Source organism: Symphodus melops (genome assembly GCF_947650265.1).
Source record: "Symphodus melops genome assembly, chromosome: 5".
In the NCBI taxonomy this organism is placed as follows: domain Eukaryota; kingdom Metazoa; phylum Chordata; class Actinopteri; order Labriformes; family Labridae; genus Symphodus; species Symphodus melops.
In genome coordinates, this window is record NC_136695.1 from 16,682,709 (window position 1) to 16,705,877 (window position 23,169).

At 40.1% G+C, this 23,169-nt stretch overlaps 4 protein-coding genes across 6 annotated transcripts; 2 read left to right on the top strand and 2 right to left on the bottom strand.

Moving 5' to 3' along the window:
• Positions 1–1,199: 1,199 nt before the first annotated feature.
• Positions 1,200–4,035, top strand: tmem158 (transmembrane protein 158). The gene has a single exon (XM_079343926.1). The coding sequence runs from the start codon at positions 2,740–2,742 to the stop codon at positions 3,439–3,441; it is 702 nt and encodes a 233-aa protein (XP_079200052.1). The 5' UTR covers positions 1,200–2,739; the 3' UTR covers positions 3,442–4,035.
• Positions 4,036–5,338: 1,303 nt separating this feature from the next.
• cdcp1a (CUB domain containing protein 1a) lies at positions 5,339–12,857 on the top strand. The gene is made up of 9 exons (XM_079344940.1): positions 5,339–5,890; positions 6,598–6,798; positions 6,916–7,278; positions 7,450–7,815; positions 9,014–9,208; positions 9,347–9,721; positions 9,818–10,174; positions 10,589–10,676; positions 10,935–12,857. Exons 1-9 carry the CDS (start codon positions 5,827–5,829, stop codon positions 11,383–11,385), a joined length of 2,460 nt encoding a protein of 819 aa, XP_079201066.1. The 5' UTR covers positions 5,339–5,826; the 3' UTR covers positions 11,386–12,857.
• Positions 12,858–13,348: 491 nt separating this feature from the next.
• On the bottom strand, positions 13,349–16,066 carry clec3ba (C-type lectin domain family 3, member Ba). Its single transcript, XM_079344785.1, has 3 exons — positions 14,759–16,066; positions 14,553–14,651; positions 13,349–14,143 (listed from the first exon to the last, which is right to left on the bottom strand). The coding sequence occupies exons 1-3, from the start codon at positions 14,850–14,852 to the stop codon at positions 13,743–13,745; spliced, it is 594 nt and encodes a 197-aa protein (XP_079200911.1). The 5' UTR covers positions 14,853–16,066; the 3' UTR covers positions 13,349–13,742.
• A 960-nt stretch (positions 16,067–17,026) lies between these two features.
• Positions 17,027–23,162, bottom strand: fez2a (fasciculation and elongation protein zeta 2a). Of its 3 annotated transcripts, none has more exons than XM_079343204.1 (9): positions 22,460–23,162; positions 21,091–21,199; positions 20,820–20,933; positions 20,574–20,706; positions 19,964–20,229; positions 19,672–19,752; positions 19,457–19,532; positions 19,314–19,379; positions 17,027–18,201 (listed from the first exon to the last, which is right to left on the bottom strand). In XM_079343204.1, the coding sequence occupies exons 1-9, from the start codon at positions 22,810–22,812 to the stop codon at positions 18,185–18,187; spliced, it is 1,215 nt and encodes a 404-aa protein (XP_079199330.1). In that variant the 5' UTR covers positions 22,813–23,162; the 3' UTR covers positions 17,027–18,184. The 3 variants fall into 3 exon arrangements, with proteins under 3 accessions (XP_079199330.1, XP_079199329.1, XP_079199331.1); XM_079343203.1 differs by having other exon boundaries at positions 20,820–20,936; positions 22,460–23,161; XM_079343205.1 differs by lacking the exon at positions 19,672–19,752 and having other exon boundaries at positions 20,820–20,936.
• Between the last annotated feature and the right edge of the window lie 7 nt (positions 23,163–23,169).

Here is a 23,169-nt window from a genome sequence, read left to right on the forward strand (position 1 = left end):
CAGTTGTTCCTGCCTGCAAAGATGAAAGAGAATAATTCATCCTGATTTCGCCTCCGGTCAACGGCCCAGTTCTGTCAATAGCTTGTTATCTTTTTGATGCATTATGTATACATTAGCAGAAAGAGTCTACTGTGAAAAAAAGCATAATTATTGCCTCATTTAAAGTCAAATCAACCTTTATAAAGTGGTAACCAAAAGCAACGTGGATGCACAGTTAAGTGTTGGACAAGTGTGGGGGACTTATCTTTTCTATAAGCAATCGAGAGCCTCTTCAGGTGGGTGAAATCAAAATACAGTACCTGCAAAAAAGAACTGAATTATCTTCTTCATGTTCCGAAGTACGCTGTATTAGAATAAATAATTTGTATTGTGCACAAAGTGAGATGGAGCAAATGATAAAATAACAACAGCAATACTGGGAAATATTTGACAACTGGAAGTTTTCAGTGTAGTTACGGTTGAAGAATTGCAAAAACATTTTGTAAGATACATACAAAAACAGTGGTTTATTGAAACTAGTGTGCAGTCGTGTCTGGTTGAAGAAGGTTATTCCTGGTCTTTCGGATTAATTTTTGTTCTTCAGGGTCTACTGAGCGCGTTGTGATTTGGGTCAAACGGACCAGGTGTTCACCAACAAGTCCTGATATTTAAAGTTGTATAACTCCATGAAATTGAGATTAACTGCAGCTGTGTCTGGTGCTATAATCAGATTTGCTATTTGCGATAAAGTAGTGGATCAAAATACACAGGAGGGTAAAGGAGGTGGGTGAGGAGGACGAGGAGGGGGTGTTGATCGTGTCCTATACAGATACAGCAGCCAGGTGATACACAGTGTGTACTAAACCCCTGCTGCTGCTGCTGCTGCTGCTGCTGCTGCATAGAAGAGACATGTTTATTGATGGGTCTGGATACCCCTGAGTGCACAGTGTGGCCGAGAGAGAGAAACAACAAACATAAAGCTGTGAGAACAGATGAACAAACAAGCACACAGATTACAGACTTTTGGAAATGACAACACATGTACAGTATGTGTTTTTGCATCTTGTCATTACAATGGTAATCAATAAGGGGCATATAGGCAGAAATTGGATAACTGGTATATATGAAGAAAAACCAACACAAATCTTGTGTAAATACAATAAAACAACACATGGTGCTAGTGTTTCTTTTTTATTTCAATATCAGCTGATTTTGTTTTTGAACGGTAAAACATATGAGATTACATTCATAAAATGTACAATTTTAAACCTTTTTGTTTGAACCACTTGTCCTATTTTCTAAGATCTGACAGTTTATCACGCAAAATAAACAAACCTAACACTTTTTACAGCATTTTACTAGGATATCCATGAAAACAAGTTGTGCATAGTATGGTTCATAACTAAGTATAAGTGGACAAATAATGGCTGGGTCAAGTTAAGAATGCCAGATTAATATGTTTTCAACAGATTTTGGACTAAGAGAAGAATCTCAGTGCACAGAAGTGGGAGATCAGCACATGCCTCTACCTCTCATTCAACACTAATATGTGCTTCTTTAGCTCGGCACCTCAGCCTCTGCAGGTCAAGTGTGGATGCCTTAGCAGTCTGCAGTCATTACCCATTCAGAGATCAGTGAATACACTCTGGTTACATAAAGTTGATCTTCCCAAGGTGGGATGTAGATTAACATCATAATCTTTCAGACCAGATGACCTTTCATCAAATAAAATGCCATCATGCTTCTCAGATTATAGATATCAGAGAATTTTTAGAGCAAACGTTTTTTATTTAAAGGTAAATTTGACTATCTCTCTTGAGCTCATATCCAAAGATGTAGCTCACACTGAGGACACCCTGTTCATGTCCTCATGCTTTAATGTAAGTTCTAGCAACCTCTGTGGGTATATCATTTCACAAGATGATCCCAATGTTTTTGTGGTTTTTGTGTTAAATTTGACTCTTTAAATGTGTAATAGTCTCCTGAACACTCAAAGGGCCTTACACTACACCACATACACCCTTTAACTCACATTTTTACACACCGATTGCAGAGGCTAGCAGGAACTAAGCCAAACGGATGCTATGCCATCAGGGGCAACGTGGAGTTAAAAATCTTGCCCAGAGTAAGCACTGACATGTAGCCTGGGTTAGGGATAACTCTACAAATTTAGATAAATCAAGATGAGGTCATGGCTTCTCTGTAGCACTTGTTTTTTTTCTGATGATTTGGGGATGATGTTATCAAATGAGTCACTTTAAAGTCTAGCCTATAATTCAAAAAAAGTTTAGTTGTGCAATGTGTGTGTGTGTGTGTGTGTGTGTGTGTGTGTGTGTGTGTGTGTGTGTGTGTTAGGACCTTTGATTGGGAGATGTGTGTTCAACTGATGTCCCTGGGCACTGGAGTCCCCACCCCCTGTGTCTCTGCGCTTACACCTGAAGTGTTAGAGGAGGAGTGGAGCTCCGAGCTGTGATGAAGGCCGCGCACATATCTGCTCAGCCAGCCTCTCCTGTTGTACAACGACTGCTCGGCACATTCGAAGAACAAGTCAGAAGGGAGGTATCCAAAGGGAGGAGGGGTACGCGCGCATGTGACAGGCGGCGGACGTCTCCATTTCTTCGAGTGGAGCATTGAATCTCCTCGTTTTGGAAAGAAAAAAAAAATAGTCTGTGGCCGGCTTCTTCAAACATTGCGCGCGCCTCGTCCGTCGCCTGCGGATCGTCACAGCACCATGCGAGCAGGAGAGACGCGCCCTGTGCCATGCTGAGCGACTCTCCGACCCTCCTGCTGGCTCTGACCGCGGTGGCTGGACTTTTCCAACGATGCCAAAGCTGGAGCGACGAAGAGCTCCTCCTGCCGCCCATCAACTCCTCCAACAGGTTCATGGCAAACCTGGAGGTGGACGTGCGCTTCACCAAGAGGTCCGTGGAGGAGAGCGACGCTTTGGCCGACGCCTCCTCACTGCAGAGCCTGTCCCAGTGCAACGTGAGTGTCCAGAGACTGCTGCCCACTTCGCTCGTGGCACGCTGGGACAGCAGCTTCGGCTTCCAGTGTGATGTGCTCATCTACACCACCAACAACCACGGCAGAGCTTTTTTCTCCGCCTCCTTCAACAGGGCGATCTCACCTGTCGTCATCGAGCACCTGGGGGTCACCGGGGGGCAGCAGGAGTTGAGGCTGTGCGTGGGCTGCGGGATGTCCAGATACAGGAGGTTCGGCCAGGGCCGGTCAAGGGGCCAGCAGAGCGGAGATCAGGTCACTTTCTGTTGCGTAGATTTCAGCCTCGACGAGCTGAAGGGGGACAAAAGTTGGAGGCTGAACAGAAAGCCGATCGAGTCGACACTTGTGGCTTGTTTCATGACTCTGGTGATCATTGTGTGGAGTGTTGCTGCTCTCATATGGCCGGTCCCCATTATTGCAGGGTTTCTACCCAACGGAATGGAACAGAGGAGACCGAGATAATTACATGAATCCTCATTATATCAGCCTTTGCTGCCTATACTATAACTGTAGCCATTCAACTGTTCACCTAAGTGAACGATTGTGGAGCTCTTGAGAACTTTTTGATCAAATGCTTTCGTTTTTTGGTGATCTTTAAGCCCTTTATTAGACCTTCTCCTCTTAGGACAACCAAGGTAAAGTATAGTGGGTTATAGCCAATATCAATACTGGGACCAATGGAAGCGTGTTTTGTAATCTTGTAGGCCTTCCTATAGATTATGTCTGCGTGAACCGTGCAAACTTTTCTCTCCTAACAGTGTTTGTATATTTTTTAATCTTTCTAGAAAGTTTTTGCCTTATCTCCCTGTGTAGGACTTTTGCACTGAGAACTGAACTTTAAAGTGTGCTGTCACATATTTAACCTATAGTCATGTTTAAAGTAATACAAGGTTTCTTTTCCTATACACTCTGACTAATAGATGTTGTCTATGACTGATGGAGAGGGTTTCAATATTTATATCGTTAGATTTATAATGTCCAGTACAATATAAATGCTTATTTGTATTCATGTTCCAGCTGTTTAATTAGAAATAAAATGGATTATAATAGACCATACACCAGATCCTCTCTGTCCTGTTCTCTGAAGAATAAACCAGTTGTAGCCTACACTTGCTAAGTGAACTACACAGCAAGTTTATTATTTAGACTATTCCTAAATGAAACTTACACAGTCTTGCAAAAAATATATAAATAAAACAATATGAATAATAATAACATATAAACGACAATATTCAAACTACAGCCCCTAAAATCACTTTGTATTGAACATTATGGACATATGATGGACAGAGATGCATCTTTATAGTGATTATGTTTAATTTGTTTTTAAGTGCTGACAAGTTGTGACCATGACTCACCAACAACAGCAAAAAAAACAAACAGAAGTGTCTACAACTCTTATTTATATTAAAGCCATTCCAATTCACACTTTATTTAAAACTCGCGTCCTAAAGGCGGCGTATCATACCAATACTTGAGCATTATGATTAATTCTTCATTTAGAAGAGTTAACTTTATCATTGTGTTGCAAATATAAGCTAAACTAATCAGGGTTAGAGGTAATTTCTTTATCCAATTTATAATGTCATGTGTTCCCGTCACAGAATCACAGCATCTGTTTGAAATGGAAATTGTCGTTGTGTTATATAAAGCTTTGTAGATTAATGAAACGTTTTCTTACAATTAGCATATTCTTTAAATAAATGATGATTAGGGAAAAAAATGTGAAAATGTATAACTTAATTTTTGGTCACTGCATGTTTTATGGCTTGCCTGATTGAAGAAGACTATCAGCCTGACGCAGCAACAGAGCTCTGTGTGTCCAGCTGAGCTGAAAAAACAATTATAAGTGATGATGATACACTCAGACTTAACATCCAGAAAATTAACATTTCTGTCAACTACGAATCAAAGCAGATGTTTACCCTGTAAAGTATGCTTAGGCTAATACAGTTTCATGTTTTAAGACAAAAACAATATCGTATCTGTGGATCACAAAACATAAAAGGGCACCACAGACGGCATAATCTTACCAATAATACATTATATTATATAATATGTGTAACATTTATGCGGACATGATTAAATGATAGAGCTAATACCCTGTAGCCTTAAAGCTTTAATACAGTATTAATACAGTGCAGTAGGCCTAATTTGACTGTGATCAGTGATTTATACACTGTCTGTCAATGACAGACAAATGACTGTCAATGACAGACAAATGACTTTAAATGGCTTAAACATGTATTGTCAGTAAAAGAAAAGGTAGCCTAGAGAGCTAGCTCTAATAAGCTATAATTGCTTTCCAGGCTCGACTGTAAGCTTCGAGTTCATGCTTTGTTCATACCTGGTGTTAATAAAATTATAGTCATATGTTATTAGGCAGTGGGCTATTTATAGACTACGGTCATGATAATTACAGCCTACAGACTTTAAATAGAGTTTTCAAAGAGGAGCTGCATATTATTCTGTTTGTACAATATTCATAGCTAAATATAAAGAATTCATTAATCTTATCTGGCAAAAACTGTACACGTTTCTATAATTGTTTTCTTTTTTTGATTAAATAATTGGTGATATACTACATCGATGAACTTTAGCCTACCTGCCAAGATGGCCGACTTGGGCACGCCTTTGTGTTACCTGGGGCTTCTTTTACTGCCGTGACACATTTACACATACAGGAAGTAGGGGAGTTGCTTCTTTTAAGGAGCAGAAGACCTGCTTCACGAAGAAAATGTGGCGCACGAAGGTCAGGGTTGTGTTCTCGTGAAGCAGAAATGAAATATGAGCAGAAATCCATAAATTTCCCTTCTGGATCAAAGTGAAACAACACTGCGGGACAGCATGTCATCATCTACAGCCAGCGTTCCGATTTTACTGCTGACACTCTTCTTCTTCAGTGCGTCAGGTGAGTTGCTGTTTAGTATACAATATGACGGTATAAAAAGTGGATTTTTATATGTTGCTGCTGTTTAATTATTGACTCTAATTATTTATCAGATTATAGGTCTGTGAAGTGTTTTGCTGTTACCTACTTTATTCGCTGTAGGTGAATGCTTTGGGCTTGAATCACTTTTATGAATTGATCAGTTTTAATGAAGAAGTTTATTGAAGTAAATTAATTGTGCTTTGTAAAAGGTTTAGGTGATAAGAAACGAATTAAGTGGTTTTCTGTTGTTTAACACAAACCTCATTTGGAGCTGATGTTTTCTTGTCATCTGTCAGGTTTGAGAAAGCATACATCAACATAGAGATATAGACAGAGAAACAATGCACTGTGGATAAGGAAATGTAAGAGAATAGATGGTTGATATGAGGTGCTGTTGTAACATGATGGCTCTGTTTGTTCAGCACAGGCCTGGTTAATCATATGAAGAGTAAGGCCAAGCTGTCTGCCTCATCTCTCAGCAGTTAGTCACTGCTTGTAGTTGAGTGAATATATTAAATACATAAAGCATATATTTATTATGCAGCCAGGTTTATATGCCTCTTTGCATTGCTATCTAACTGTTGAGATTTAAAAACACATCTCAGGAGTCGACAGATGTTATTTTCACTCACCTTGCTCACATTTTTTTTCTTCGTCACATTTTCTAGCATTGTGTTTTTTTGCAGGGTTCCTGAAGGTGATCGTCACCCCTGATAGAGGCACCACCTTTGACATCAGCAGCACTCAGGTTAAAGGGTGTCAAGTTTGCACCGTGCCAGGAAAATGTTCGACATCCCTGCTGCTGAGAGGCAACAGTCCTGTGTGGTTGGAGTTTAAATGCTCCAGACCTCAGGATGTGTTCAGTGTGGAAATTCTGCAAAATATTGGTACGGAAACTGCTTTGTCTCTGGATGGAAGTGACTGGTTTTAAATAAAAATAATTGCCCTTCTTTTCTATTCCAATATGTTGTAGATTTATTTTTTTGTATGCTTCATCTCCTCAGAGTGTACCGCCAAGTCCTGCAGTAGCAACATCATCCAGGCTGACTACGGCTCCATCCCTTTGCTTGAATTTAACCGCAAGTTTACCTGGAACCTGAAGTCCCCTTCTTTAAAAGCTTTCAAAATAAATTTCAACAGTGCTGGTCTTAAACAGATTAACTCCTCTGAGAGATGTTTAGACAAACAGAGTTACACCCTGCAGGCCTTCCAGACCACAGGAAACCTGACTGTCGGGAAATACTGCAGATCGGGACCCATCCACAGTGCTCAGATACTGAATCAGGGCAGCTTTTCTCTGGAAGTCCCTGCAGGCCAGAAGCTGCAAAACGGTCACTTTGATGTCTCTGTTGGGGAGGAGATAAAATGTGAGTTATCTTAAAATTTGGAATGTAAATAACTACACTTCATTGAATGTCAATTGTCTTGAATGTCTACACCTCATTGAATGTCGATTGTCTTGAATGTCTACACCTCATTGAATGAATCTTTTAGCATTAGAAACCACTGCATTACCTTTTTGTTTGTTTCTCTCTCAGCCCTTGCCAAAATTACAGTGATGTTACCAAAAGATAAAGCTGCCGATCTGCTCCCACCAAACCACCCAGACAGCCTCCCTGATGGCTACGTGATGGAGTGGTACTTTCAGGTTTCAGACAAACAGAAGGCAACTGTGCAGTTCTTAAATCTCGTGCAGCCGCATTGTCTGAAGAGTAAGACAGCCGTGGAGTACCGCAGCAGAGGCAGAGTGCTGTCGGATATAAGTCTGTCTGACCCCCAGCCAGAACAAAATCAGGGAGACTTCTCCCTGACGCTCAGGAACTGTAAGATGGACCGAAGGCGAGCAGGTTCTCCTGGACTGACTTTAAACCTCAGGGTGTCTTCATCAAGTAGAAATTTACCAGGTGTGCGAAACCTTTGCATTTAATGCTGCTACTTTTTCATTATGTTCTGGCTTTGCTGAGATAGGTTTTGTCTGAATATAATCTTATTAATCTAAATTATTTATGAATTTATAAACACACAGAGAACCATCAACTAAAATTGTTCTTCTAGCGAAAAAATTACTGCCATTTAGCTATTTGTTTTGGTTGTCCAGCCCACAACTTAGCTGTGTCAGTTCACTTTCAGAACACAAATACTGTTGTTTGTGGCCCCAGCAGGCAACTGTTTACAACATGAGAGTTTGAAATAACTTGATACATACTACCTAGCAAATACAAAATAGCACAAAAGACACGGATGCCAAGGATCTAGAGTTGGTGGAGTCCAAAAGTGGAGCTAAATGTGAGCAAATATTGGGCTCCAATCAATCAAGTATACATAGGATTACAAATTGACACCTAGAGTTCCTCACATCTGATAGAGACATGACGTGTGTACAGGTATATAACATATGCTAGCATGGTTGTTATAATTTCACAAAACTTGTGTTTTTGCTGTAGCCTGTGAAAAAATAATGAAAAGAAACTGGAATTTCTTAAATAGTCTAATCAGTAGACTTGATGCCAAATTATTTATTTCCCTGATGACATTAAATAAATGAAAGAAAAGTCACATTTTTACAATCTTGGAAGTTCCAAATGTGGTATAATTCAAGATCAAATGAATTATTTCTCTGAATTAATCAAAGCAGTTTAATTGGAAATTGTTCTTTTTTTTTTTGAGTCGCTGCTGTAAAGAACAAAGTTAAAAGGATTAATGTTGTCTCCTCTTCATGTTTCAGCAGGCTCATATGACTAAATATAAAATGATCTTTATTTTCTGTTTTCCCGACATGTTCAAACACGAGTATAGTTTGATTCATCAGGGGTGTGACAGAGTTTCCCTAGTCGAGATAGCCTTCCTGTGAGTGACTAATGAAGCAGTGACGTAGAGAGCAGGTCTCTATCTGAGCTATCTGAGGTCTGGAAATAGGGGCGCTCTGATGTTGCCTCCTCACTCACTGAGTCAGGAAGGACGGAGCATGCCTCACCACCAGAGAGCTCTTTTTCTAACTATTGGGGAATCCCGTTCAACTCCAGCAGTCAAATTCCTGTCGTTATTTATTTGGGAAATAAAATCGAATAAAGAAAGTAATAATATTTTCCTGTGTGTTTTCAGTGGTGTCGTGTAAAGTGGATGTGGGCAGAATGGAGGGCCTTTCTCTTCACATTGAAAAGTTGAGGCCGACCTCTGACTGCAAGATGAAATTCAACTCCGTCTTGAAGGAGAAGATCACCGTCACATCGAACAGCATCTTGTCTTTCCAGGACTGCAGACCTGAAGATGTAAAAGTCTATGCCACTAGAGTTATAGGTAAATCCAGATTAAAGTGTTTAGCGAATGCTTTCCAGGGTAAAGGAGAGAAAAGGCTTTTATTTTTCGTGAAATGACCATTTAAATCAGAAATGGAGTATAAACGTCTTATTTAAATGATTTATCCTCTCCTTTCAGAGTGTAGCAAACTTAAAGATTGCCCAAAGACTCCAGTCCGTCTGCCCTGCTTCCCTTCGATGCCCTCCTGCCTCCCCGCTCCTCTGAGCACTGTGACCTGGACTCTCCGTCCTCCTCCGCACGGCACAGTGGAGCTGGCCTCTCCTTCTGGACCCCTCAAACAGTCCCTACCTGAACAGCCGTGCAATGACAGCTTCATTATCAAGGCCGTTGAGGACGATGGCAGCATCATAGGTGATTTTTGCCCTCAAGGAACTATCAAGAAGATCCAAATCCACACCAATGTGACCGTCACTGTGTCCATATTTGGAAGAAAAGCCACAAATACGTCTTTACAGCATGTGCTGGAGGCAAGATTGAAAGAGGAAATAAGAGGTAACAAATTGCTTCATATTGATTTATCATTGAATTAAAAAAAAGCATGTTTTATATTGACACTTATTTTTTTTGAATTTTCTAACTCGTATCCAGAAAGATACATCTTCACACTGTCTCCAAAAAAAGACTCTCCTGTCCTGTTGGGTTCTCCTGGTTGGCCAAAAGGAATGAAGGCTCACTCCACCGTCTCCTGGGACGTCACTGTTCCCCCGAAGATGGAGGCTCGTGTGATGTTCGCCAAGGTCAACCAGCCCAAGTGCAACGACGGCCACACCAGCATCCGTGTGCAGAGAGTTGGCCGCCTGGAGGAGGAGTACAGCCGCAGAGAGGACGAGCCGCCCGGGACAGAGCTCACAGTCTCTGGGAGTTTTTACCTCAACATGTCCAACTGCTTGCCCGATCAAGAAAACTTCCGTGTCCTCACCAAGATCACCCTGCAAAAGAGCCAGGGTAAGAGGACTTTTTGAAATATAGCTTCTTCTCTATTTTGCAAGCTCTTTTTTTGATCCATAAAAAGGTAATAAAAAGCTACAATCGCCAATATTAAGGCAAAGCAAGTTTATTCATATAGCACATTTCAACAACAAGGCAATTCAAAGTGCTTTACACAAGACATCAAAAGCATCATGACAGAGGAAAGAAAAGATACATTAGAAATTTCAGTATTGCTCACAAATACTCAGCAAATGAATAACAGGATAATATATTACAGAACTGTTCTTCAACTTTTTTGTAAAGTATAAGACTATGTGTTTGTAACCAGGCTTAAGATGTTTCTGAAATAATTTGGAGGCCAATTACTAATTACAACAGTGGTACTCTTGACTTTGGTTTGGTTGAGTTTGTTGTTTCTCTCTCATTTAGACCTTCTTCTGGCTGTCATCCTGAGCGTGGTGGCTGCTCTGTTGGTGATTTTTGTTATCGTGCTTGTCGTGGTCTGTGTGGTGATAAGGTGAGTGCGTCTGCTTTAAAGTTTTTATTCAATAAATCTCGATCCTTTACTCTTACAGCAGGGGTTTGAGTTATTCCCCATGGCTCACTTGCCAAAAGAATTCCAAAAGTTTTATTTTACCAAAAATGAAAAAGGTTCCAACACAGTTTGTTACTAAATATCATGTGCGCATGTGTTTTATTATATCTGTACAAAAGATTTAATACAACATGTGATATTGTAATAACATTCCAACTATATTTCTCTCCTGTCAAACAGGAAGAAGAAGAAGAGGTTGGATCATCTGGTGTCCATTTATAATCCAAATGGCACCAGCATCTTGCCAGGTAACAATGGCTTTCCAAAAAGTCGAGAAGACAACGAGTCTCATGTGTACGCCTCCATCGAGGACACGCTGGTCTACACACACCTGCTTAGGAAAGGGAGAGAGATCGGAGTCTACGGAGAGTTTGACACATACCAGTCCTTCCCAGGAAACACAGACACGCAAAAGCCACTGGTGTCAAAAGACAGTGGTGTTGAGGACGCACAAGTGGGGGTCTACCAGCCGGCTCACTTCCCATATCAAAAGGCTCCTCCCCTTCCTGTCAGGCCTCCGAGCCACGTCGGTCCCATGGTGGACAATGAGATTTACCAGACTGAGGACCAAAGTGAGGAGGAGCGTTCTCCCAATCTGGGGCCCAGGCTGGAGCCAGAGGGAGGAAACTGAGGAAAAGATTGGATTCAGCTTTCTGCTTTCCATTTGACCTACATGAACTTTGAGATTTTCATTCCCTGGCTTCTGTGTGATTACCTGATGTTCAGCCCTGTCAGAACCCTTTGTTTTTCCTCTTGAGCATTGTTTTGCACCAAAGCTGGGCAGACAAAATGACCCTGTTCAATCCTGCCTGCAGCTGTTACTGTTGAGTTATCGCGGATGAAGGCACACATGTTTTTTTTTTTAGGTAGAACTAAATCATTATTCTTTTTTTTATTCTTTTTTGCAATTATAAAATTTTAGATGATTCTTTTTAACGTGAGATATTTTTGTACATATTTTAACTGCTTCTACAGAACCAAATGTGTGTGCTGTTTACATGCTGAGTGTTGTATTTGTATTTCTGAACTGGTTTGAGACTCTGTTTTTTTTGTTTTTTTTTAAAGCATCATAGAACGATGAGAGCCTGTATTGCAAGGGATTGCAACATGAGTATGTGCATCACTCCTCTATTCTCTCCATTATTCATCTCTGCGGTTTGTACCTGTTCTGTAGTTTTGTAGATCTGGTATCATCACACCAAAATGTGTCTAACAGAGGTGTTAATACACTCCTGCTTCAATATATATAGAGAGAGAGTGTTTGTTTCTGCTTGTGTAAGTCTACAGGTGCACCTTTTTCACAATAACATATTTAATTGTATTACCTATTATGGACACACACTTTACCAAGACCGATTACCAAGACCGACCTGCTGCTTGCGATGTGTGTTTCTCTGTTTATAAAACAATGTCAAAGTTTCTCATTTGTGCATCCTAAAGAAGGAGAGACTCACCAGTCAGAGGTCATTTTAAATATTTGTTTTGAGAACCAAAAACCAGAGAAGCCCTCTGCTCGACTGTAATGACATGAAAACACAGTCCTTCTTTAAAATACATTCCAATGCAAAAAGTTACAAATACATGTTTGTATTTTATTTGTTTGACTGATGTTTTTTTTTTAAATTAATTCCAGCTAATATTAACAGAGGAACATGTTATCTCCAAGTTACGCGTTTGTAAATGTTTTCATTTTGTAAATTAAGTTGGATTGACCACTATAGCACATCTTATTGTTTAATTTGACATAGTTTGGCCTTTTCTGAGGAGAAATAATGGTAAAGCTTTGGAATGTGACTTGTGAAAATGTCGTGTTGCTCCCTGCAATTTTGGGAATGAACTGCAGAGGGAGACAAAGTTGTAATAAATAAAATTTTCATTCCTAAGGAAATCAAGCTCGTTTTATAACTTTCTTCTTCTAGTGGTGTTGCTTAATGTGAAATATAACCATGAATACTCAGCTGGCAGAGATTTTTAAAGGGACAGGAGAGAGAGCATGCTGTTCTCACATAATGAGGCTGACATCAGTGGATATCCATGGAGACCTCCAAACATTTTGATCTGATGTAACCATCCTTCTGGTGAATGAACGTTAAGGACTGTCAACACTGAAACTAGTCTTGTTGACCTTTATGGTGAAAAAAGTGTGGGTGGGTGGAGGCTCAGTAAGCCATTGTACTCATCAAGAAGGGAGGCTCATATAAAGAGGATTTTAAATACAACAACAGAGTATCTCAAAAAGGTCTGATAGTTAACTTTTTTGGAAATATGGTAATGTTTCAGGAAAGGTAATTGTGATCCTCTTCGCACCAGAGGCTAAACATTTTTTTAAACCATTAAAGTTCCTTCAGAATGTTTTGTGATGCATATTCCCCTGTATGGCTGAATTTCTATGTGAATTTGATAAAAGTTAAATAAAAGGAAACTAACTGTGTTTAACAGATTTAAAATGGGTACTGCAATCTAAATTCGAAACATTGAACATTTTCTCAGAGCAAACAGCCTGGACTCAGATTGCAACTTTTGCAGAATCTTGAGAAAATACAATCAACGTTTGTTGACTTTGAAGAGTCAAAAAAAATAACACCGTATTATGGTTCGAACTGAGAAGACATTTTTATTGATAGCAAAACATATAAAATAAGCAGCATAGTTACATTCAAAGCTTGGAATAAAGAAGTACCTCAATTGTAAAAGGTGCTTGTGATTATTGTTGTTGAGTAACAAAGAGGGAAAATCTAAACTTGCATTCAGAGAACAGATAAAGAAAAAACAATCAGGAAAAAAAGCCATCCAGTGCTGTTTACCTTGATGCAGGTGTTTAGCTTATATAATGACAATGGCTTGGCCAAGAAAAATGTGAGCTCAAGAAAGATGCAGAACCTATTTTGGAGAATTGCATTCGCACCAGATACTCGTGTTTCTCTTTTTCCTGTAAGCAGTATGAAATGTTCACAGAGTGTGTATCTGTGTAGGTTACAGATTGACTCATCAGACAATGTTGAACTCGCACACTGACGCCTTCTCAGCTCGGCAGCTCTCATCAAACCACTTCCCATTAGCGGTGGTGGAGAGGATGGCACAGTTCTGGCTGCGGCCGCCATCCGGCTGCAAGGTGATCTCTGTCTCCCAGTTCTTGAAGCGCACGTTGGAACCGGACTGGTCCACCCACTGGCCGTCAGTCACCAGATCGTTGACGCCCAGCCACACGTGCTCCTCGGGGCCGATGCTCTGGCGGACGTAGCTGTAGAGCTGATCGTTCTCGTCGCCGTTCAGAGGAGTGACCAGGCTGCCTCCTTTGGCGATGCAGTCTTCGCTGGCTGAATGGAAGCTCTTCTTCACGGGGTCAGCCAGGAAACACTTACCGAGGATCTTTGTACCTCGTAGACAAACTGAGGAGCAGAGTGAGACTGGTGTTAGTGTTTGGCTCCAAGTCACAGGAAAACATAAATATTAGACTTCACAGACCATTGTTTTAGTTTATACTTTAGTGCGGGCTTTCCCAAACTTTAATCACAAAACCTGAATAAGTTTAAGTGTTTTTTTGTTTGTTTGTTTGTTGGTTCTTTAATATATTGTGTTTTTAAGCAAAAAAAATGTGTACAAATTATGAATTGTCAAAAATGTTGCCTCTTTTGTTTTGATTTACTCTTAAATTCTTGCATCCTGCTTACAGTGCCTTTAACCCTTCAACCCTTTGGAAAACACTGCTGATGTGCATTGCAAACATAATTTCTTCTTTTTGATCTTCAAATTCCTTTAATATATACTGTGTAAATAATAAATACAGGACAAGTATACCTGTCTGTAAAGCTTGCTGCTCTTTTAGCAAATTCAGCTCTTGGACAATGTCATTAATCTGTTTCTTCAGCTCCTCAATTGCTGCACTGTTTGCAGAGTCTGTTGAAGAATAAAGACATGCAAAGGTTACTCCAAAATGACACTCTGTATTCCTGAAGGGCTGCCACAGAGCCAAACAAGAGCAAGTTGTTGTTCACCGTCCCTACCTTTGTTTCCATTTCTTTTCTTCGAGGGGGTCTGCTGGAGCGAGCAGCGTGCCAGGAGAAGACAGAACACCAAGAGAAGCCCTCTCGTTGCCATGATGCTCTAAAAATCCACTGTAAAGACACAAATTTAATGCTGCAGCACAATAAGCTCCTCTCAGCTCAGAGCTCTGGCCAGACACAGAATGTTTTGGGTTTTTGCACTCAGGGCTCAGAGTTGAGGGAGGAAATCTTATCTCAAAGAGAACAAATGTTTTACAGATGTTTAGCAGCTGTTTGTTTTGCTATTGAAATGCTTGGGGGAGATGGATGGTGAACAGGATGGAGCAGTTTAACAGTGTTCAGACAAGCGTGACTCATATGTTTGTAGGTTACTGATCCATTACTGCTGGGCCTCATTACTTTTGTTTGTGTGTGTGTGAAATCTTTCAACGTGATTTGCATTTCAGATGCAAATAGTTTCACCACAGAATTTTTAAAGCTGCATGCTAATTTAACTGTGGGGTTTTTCTCTGCCGTGCCTGTTGTGTTTCTGCTAAGGCTCCACCAAGCCAGAGGTTGGTGTTTGTGGGTTCATCCACAGAACACATCTGGATCTCCTCCTTAAGCTGGGGTGTAGCTGACACGTGGCAGAGAGTTATGTAATAAAGAAATACAAACAGGAAAAGAACGTTTGTGTTGTATCACTTTTTGATTGGACTGCATCATGAGACCTCTGACACAAATAAACCTGTCTGTCTGATATATCTAAATGCTCACTGGTTTCACAGTTCACTCTCAAGGACACAAGCTGTACAGCAAGAATAAACAACGGAATGTGATGCAACAAAAAGCTCGACTTCATAACATGATGAACTACACCCAGAGATACTTTTGACAAAGCTATGTGTTACCGTATTATAACCAGACACACACAGCTTAATGAAATCCACGACTCACTGTTAAATCTTCAACCTTTAGAAAATGTAAATATTGAAGAGCTCCCCAAGTGTCAACACCATCTCACATTTTATATGGGGATGTTTTTGTTTTTTTCTGGCAAGCACAGGAATAGCACCTATTCTACTACGTCCAAGTTTACATATATCATTTAGGAATTTCATATCAATTTGTTCACTCCTTTTTAAAAAAAACAAAAAAACCCAAGGACTAGGAAATACCTTGTTTTCAGTAAAACCAACAACAAATCAAAAATGATTTATACATGTTAAATTTGCAATTATACACAAATACAGTCAAATACAGAAAAGGTGTCTCCCTTCCCCATTTTTATGAGACATTTTGCCCCCTCCTCGTCACAGCCTGTGCTGGCATTCAGAATAATGAACTGATTTAGAGACTTACATCATTTTTTTCATATGGGAGAAGGATCATTTTCCCCTCCACATCATTCTTGTATTTATTCCTTGTATGATGGACACAGCAACACATTGAAAGGTTGTAGGCTGCACGACAAACAACAATGCACGTTTTCATTTGCAACCATTTAAATGAGAAGAATGGAAGGCTATTTGCTTAGAGAAAGAAGGCTATTTGTTTGGCATTTGTTTTTTACAAATTTTGATTTAAGTACACATAGCAAATTTATTATGTCATTGTTTGTTTAACAAATAAAGTTATATAAATTAATTTCTCTTTTCTTTTTGAGCTACTGACTGGTGTGCTCCCCTTCCTGGCTCAAACAAAAACAATATTGAGGGTGGAGTTTGAATTTGTGAAGGAGGACCATATAAGCTTCAGGGTTCCTTGGTGTTATCTTTGGGGTATTTATTGTGTCATCCTCCTGTGTGTTGGTTTTGGTCTAGTCAGCTGCTTTAAATATCCCCCTCAGTTCTCTTTTTTTTTCAGGTCTTTTAGTTGAGTTCACATCCTTTTCATTTAGCATGAACTCAATACAGTTGTTATTTTGACCTCTTTCAACAAGTCCTCCAACTTGACACAGTTTAATTTGTTTGCATTTGTGAAACACCATTTTTGAATTAAGAAACCTAGTTGTTGAACTTTTAACCTGTTTGCTTACCTTGATTGCTTGGTCCTCGACACCTTGACTGGGACTTTATTTTCTCACACCACATATGAACCTATTTATTTTGCACTTATTAAAGCTACACCTGCATTTGATTCACATTCATTCATGTTTCATGGCAGTGATTGGACATCTTATTCATGTTGATGTTGTCTGTAGATGAGGCAATGAGCATTTGTGGCATTAAAATCATCAGTGAGTGTTAGCTGTTAAAATGTATTTATGGCATGAATTTAAAAAAAACCTCCAGACTTAAAGGGTTTGATTTAATTCATATATCTGAAACAAGATATTTATACAAAATAAACAAACAAGGAAGCAGGCTATAAATAGTCCAGCAGTTTCACATTCATAGAGAATAAGTCTTTTAAAATGTACAAAAGTTCAGGCAAAGGCAAAGGCAGCTTGTTCATATATAAGAATATATACAGAATCATAATACAGCCAAGTGGTGGCGTATATATTTGCTGCCCTGTGCACAGCAGGCACGTCGACAGTCAGAGTCTCTGATTCAGAGAGTTCAGACAGTGCAGGGGTCACAAATTTAGTGTTCAATGTTATGCATAGTTAGTTACTATCAGTCCACACTCCATCAGCGTCACTGTAAGCACTTTACCTTCCACATAGTAATTATAATATGTATAGTACATATAAGGATGCAGCTTATATTCTGCTGAGATGAAAGCAGGTAGCTCAGTGATTCTGCCGTTATATGGAAGGTTGTGTTAAATGATAGGATGGTTTAACATTTTGTCTATGCACACTGGTTAACTGTAACTATTGGATTAGTTGATACATTAGTTTCTTGCCTTGTGTGTGTTTGTAATACTTACAATTCCCTCATTAGGATCGTTCAAACCTTGAAAATCTCTCTTTACTCTTTTGTTTACAATTCTGATGCTTCAAAAACATTTATATATTTCTCCATAACTGCAACTTCTGTGTTCAACGTGCTCAGTGCATTTTGTCGTCGCTTCATAGATACAGTAGCTTAGCACCTCAATTTAAAGACCAAGCCCTTTGCATTGCAGCTCTTCTCTTACATATAACCAACAAGCAAAGCACAGTTTCCAAACACTGCAGCTTCTTTGCTGGTCAATCTATCTGGATGAGTTTCTCCCATAACTCATCTTTTCTTTACAATACATTTCTGGAAACAAAAAAAAAACAAAACTAAGACTTCACAGGATCACACATAAGGTTCTAAAATCTCAAGGCTTGAACCCGAAATAAATCAAACAGAATGGAGAAAATGACACAAAAAAAGTCACATCTTGAGGTTAAAACATGCAGGAATAAATTAAGTGTGCTTCATGAAGGCCGAACACTAAAATGTGCCTTCTTTATCCACTGTGATCTTTAGGCTCTGCAGCATGTTTGCACGGCAGTGTCCCCCTCTGGTTTTACGTCGGGCAAAGCACTAAAACAATAGAAGAAATGAAGATTAGCATATCTGGGATAAAGCTTACAGTATACACACTACAAATGATAAACTAGGAGATAAACATGAGGAAAAAGTTCGGGAATTATCTCACCAATTGTTTTACTATTATTAAAATACATTGGATAAGAGTGAACACTTGCAATAGTATTTCTAGATTACTTAAAGTCCTAAAACTATCAACTGCAGGGTGAACAGAGCTCGACTGTGAGTCATATTCAGTGGCACTATAGGGGATCAACCATGCTGCAGTCAGTCACCACGTGGGACAGGGGAGAAGTGAGAAGGAGAACATTAGGGTTAAACTGCACTACACTGTGTTGGTGTGGTGGGGGGTACAATTTCCCAGATGTAACACCACAACAGTGCACAAATCACACGTGAAGGTATCACAAACCTCCTGATCCATCGCTCACACCAGAGCTAGTGAGCGCAAGGCGGCAAAAAGTTACATCACAGGAAGTAGAGACAGAGAAGATGAAAGAATGAAAACAAAACACTGAGGACTTTTAAATAAAAAAATAATGACCAACATGTTTATATGGTGTAAATAATCAGTATAGTACTTTGCATTGTACCTTTTAAGCACTCGTTTTTATGTCTTCTAGGCAGTAAAAGACTAAACAGTTGAACATTTTAGTTGTAAGAATTAGTAGCTGACTTTTTAAAGTTCTTCTTCGGAACTTTCTGTTTGTGTTGCTTTTGGCGCCCTCTGTGGACATAAGTAGTAGTCTAACGCCAACATTTAGACAGTGTGCGGGAGTAATCTGGCAAGGTTTGATCATTAAAAACAAGAAATGACCAAATATTGGCTGCCTGGGACTTCAATGTGTTTTGTTGCCACGGTATCAAATTTAAAAAATACAGAGCATCACGAGAAGAATTACTAACAATACTGACATGTACTAAAAATGACAATGACACCAATGATTGAAAAGCAGAAATAAAACTTGTGGTGACTTATTGGATTGGGTTGTAACTGTTGTAACAACACAATCACAATTGCTTTACCAATCTGTCCTGTTCCAACATGCAGAATAAATAACACAAATGACTTCTACCATGTGTAAACACAGATAAGATCAGCTCACCTTTGAGGATGTAGTCTGTTAAGAGGCTGGGCACCTTGTCACTGTCGTCCCTCATTGCATGTAAAACTGCACAAGAGGAACAGACACAGAGGTAGTATGGATCATTCAAAAGATGATGAAATGTGGATGGTTTAAGAACTTACTTTTAGTCAAGATCTGGAGGTCCTCTAGTGATGGAGGGTGTCCCTTCTTCTCGTACGGGATGACTGTGGTCAAATACTGCAAACCATCACAGAAAAGAGACCATGGGTATGATGAAACATGGATGTTTACCTCTGGGGTGGAATTCATATAAAGTGTAGATTTAAGTGAGGAAAACCGGAAAATAAAGCTGAGCAGTTGAGAAACAGAAAGCAACCTGTCTTTCACTGCACCCGCTCCCAAAAGTCTGTCGAAAGCTGTTCTGAATAACAGAGGAGAGTCCCTCCATGCTGAAGCGCTGAGGAGTAAGGAAGGAAAGCAGAGAAAGATGAGACAAAGAGGAGCCAAAGACAGGAAAAAAATCAAGGTTTGTTTAAAAAAAAAAAAAAAAGTAATGGATACAGAAAACAGAAGAAAGGAAGTATCTTAAGATGGTACACAAAAAGATAGATAAAGAAAACACAATCAGGCTGATCGATTTCCTTATGCAGAAATGATAAGGTACTCACTGATCCAGTGGGCTTCTCAGCGTGAGCCTGTGATGACCCAGCTCCACCTTTAAGCTTTTTTTTCTTCTTCAGCAACTCCCGGTGCTCCTTCTGTCGGTTCTGTACGTCGATGAGCGCAGAGATGAAGCTGTTCTTCACCTCCTTCTCAAAGTCCAGCTCGTCTCTCAGAGCCAGCTGCTGCACCAGCTCCTCTGAAAACCTCCTGATGTTTGTCTCCGTCTCCTCCAGGCGCTCGTTCAGCTCGGCCACGCTCAGAGTGCTCACCCCTGGATCACGGGCGCACACACACATACACACAAAAACACTGTGACATATTTCCACTATTACTCAGTTTTGGCTCAATAAAGTAAATCTATCCATGACATCATGAAGTTAGTGCAATTTAATTAGAGTCAGATTAGTCAGCAGCTGTTTGATACATCACTACATCAGTCATTATACATTTCATACAATAAAGAAATAGATCATCAACTGATTTGAATTTGTATTTGATGACCTAATACATTACCTTTAATGTATGTTTAAGACATAAAAAGACTTCATTGTATGAGACTGCACCTTGTTAATGATGCAGCACAACATCTATGAATCCTGATCAGTATGGACTTACTTCTCTCAAAGCTGGGGCTGCTGATGGGGCGCTGGACGTCCAAAGAGAGCATCGAGAGGTCCGACTGAGACGGATTGTGCCCTGCCTCTGTGTCAGGAGAGTCCTGCATCATCTCCTCGAGCTCCTCAATAACCTGCACACAGCCATGAACAGAAACATCAGAGAGACGCATCAGTCTGAAGAACCCTGTGAACATCACATATTAAATCTTTAAATATTAAAACTGGAGGTTGTCATTTTTCTCACCTGCTCTGCTGTGAAGAGCGGCTCCTCGGCGAGGGAGGAGACGATGATGGAGTGCATGTCCAGCTGCTCTCTCAGCTCCTCGTCGTCCGACAGCTCCATGGTCACGTTCTTCTTCTTCTAGACAAAGCGGAGGAAATTTAATCAAAGCACTAAACCATGGTACCATGAATATTGGAAATTTGTGAAATGAACGAAGGCAGTTTTGGCAAGGGAGTAAAAAAGAGAAGGAAAAGCGGGACATACATAGGACAGGAGGGGAAGAGTTACTCACAGATTTGTCCTCCAGGTTGAATGTGGGGACATGGAGGGAGCAAGTCCGAGACCTTTTCCAATCCACCGGCATAACATGGCCGTAATTACGGGTCAAAGCATTCCAGATTCTGTGGAGAGACAAAAATGGAAACTTTTATTTTTCCCCAAACATTCAATTATAACAAAAAAAACCAATAAACAAAAACGTTTAGTTTAGCTCTGTTGCTATGGAGAAAATAACGCCAGATGTCAACTGGGTCATGGAGTTTGACAGATGTTGGAATTAACCAGGCAGAGATTCTACAATTGGTGCTGTTATAATGCATTATGGGTAATGTAGGATAATTTCAGTTTTAGGTTGTGACACCCTTTACATTGAAAAAAAAATAATAATATTTTTTCAGTAGCAATAGTATACATTTAAGAATTTTACCATAAGAAAACTTGTAGTAAAGGCACAGGTGTAAATTTAAAGACATTTCAGAAATCCTTTTAGACATTACAGCCTGGACCCCTGTTTGCATTAACCATGAGATAAAGTATAATCCCCCAACAGAACACACTGCCACGGATGATGTTAATTCAAACCATCATTAGAACCTCAGTCTGTAGCATGGAGCATTATATTGCACTAAATGTTTTCTTTATGAAGCATATAATAAAGATGTTATATTTATATTTTATATATTTCTTTACTTATGAAACAAAATCCATTGATTTAAATGGCCTTTAGGATACTTTTACTTTACCACTTAGGATATTTTTTGAGTAGACTGCCATTTCATTAAGTGCACAAAAACATAATCTGTGAAAAGTTGTAAAACTCTAAAAGCAGTAAATGATCCCATTCCAGAGGCTTAAACCGGACACTGTTGATAACTGATAACTGAAACAACTGGTTTTGATGAACTCTGAGCAAGTTCTGAAAATCACAGCACAGCCCTGCTGATCAGTAACAACATGACCACACAACATAAGACAAAGTGATATTTGGATTAAAATTAGATATCGGCAAGTATCTGTCATTAAAAATCATCTGGGGACAGATGCCGATACAGCAGGCTGATACTTGGGCACCTGTTTGTTTGAATGTTGACATATTGTTGAAGTGCAGCGTGATACTGCACATACTGCTCTGTTAAAACAGATCCTTGTCCTGTGTTTTGATGACCTCATTAAAGATGGTGGCGATGTGTAACTGTCCCGTCCACATCCTAAACAGACACATTAACCTTTACTCTTGAATAGAACTTTCCTGTCTAGTTGTATTGCAGGTGATTTTTTTTTTTTTTGCATTGTTTTATTTTTAGTGTGTATTTTATTCATGAACATCCACTCATCCTTATAGAGGATATTTTGTCTGTGAAGCCAGACACAAAAACACTCACTCGTCTCTCTCCAGCAGGCTGTCCTCTCCGATCAAACTCACGGGGGCGATGCTGTCAGTCTTTGCGTCAAAATCCTGAAAGCACACGGAGAGCTTCTCGTCAAAATCGTTCACTAAATCCTCCATGGACTTGTAAAGACCCGGGAAGAAGCTGCCGTCCAGCAGCTCGGGGGTATCATCATCTTCACCCGGGAGGAACTGCCGGGCTGCTGCTGCCGCTGCCGCCTCTCCTTCCCCGGCAGCGGTGACAGCGACGCGGCCTTTCTGAGGCAGTAGTCGCCCCTGGTCCGCCACCATGCTCGGATCACTGAAAATCGGCCAGTCTTCGTCGAAATGTGCTATGGGTGCAGCCATAGCCCGGACCAGCCTAACAGCCCCGGGTTTGTGATGGATGTGTTTCGGGACTGGCAGGCCCCAGCATCCTCTCTGAATGCCTGCTACTTCCCTCAGACTGCAAGGCTGAGCCGGTCAGAGGCTGGTCCGCTCCGAGAGGCCGACTAGTGGCTAAAAGTGACCGGATGGCAGAGAATCCAGATCATGAGCTTTTTAGTTCACATTTATTTAAGACAGCTTAAATATCAATTGGCGATAAACGGTTAGGTTGAAACCCCTTTTATCAGTATAACAATATTTAACTTTATTAGTTGGCCCCATTATAAGACATTCTCTTTTGGGGAAATTTGTTTCTATTTATTTTTATTTATTTATTTT

Coding starts and splice junctions, on each gene's coding strand:
- tmem158 (XM_079343926.1), top strand. CDS start 2,740: ATGCTGAGCGACTCTCCGACCCTCCTGCTGGCTCTGACCGCGGTGGCT.
- clec3ba (XM_079344785.1), bottom strand. CDS start 14,852: ATGGCAACGAGAGGGCTTCTCTTGGTGTTCTGTCTTCTCCTGGCACGC. Junction 14,652..14,758: donor GAAAAGAAATGGAAACAAAG/GTAGGGACGGTG, acceptor ATTCTTCAACAG/ACTCTGCAAACAGTGCAGCA. Junction 14,144..14,552: donor GCAGCAAGCTTTACAGACAG/GTATACTTGTCC, acceptor TCTGCTCCTCAG/TTTGTCTACGAGGTACAAAG.
- fez2a (XM_079343203.1), bottom strand. CDS start 22,812: ATGGCTGCACCCATAGCACATTTCGACGAAGACTGGCCGATTTTCAGT. Junction 20,937..21,090: donor TCAACCTGGAGGACAAATCT/GTGAGTAACTCT, acceptor CGCTTTGTCTAG/AAGAAGAAGAACGTGACCAT. Junction 20,707..20,819: donor CGCTCTTCACAGCAGAGCAG/GTGAGAAAAATG, acceptor GGCTGTGTGCAG/GTTATTGAGGAGCTCGAGGA.
- cdcp1a (XM_079344940.1), top strand. CDS start 5,827: ATGTCATCATCTACAGCCAGCGTTCCGATTTTACTGCTGACACTCTTC. Junction 7,279..7,449: donor TGTTGGGGAGGAGATAAAAT/GTGAGTTATCTT, acceptor TTTCTCTCTCAG/CCCTTGCCAAAATTACAGTG. Junction 7,816..9,013: donor ATCAAGTAGAAATTTACCAG/GTGTGCGAAACC, acceptor GTGTGTTTTCAG/TGGTGTCGTGTAAAGTGGAT.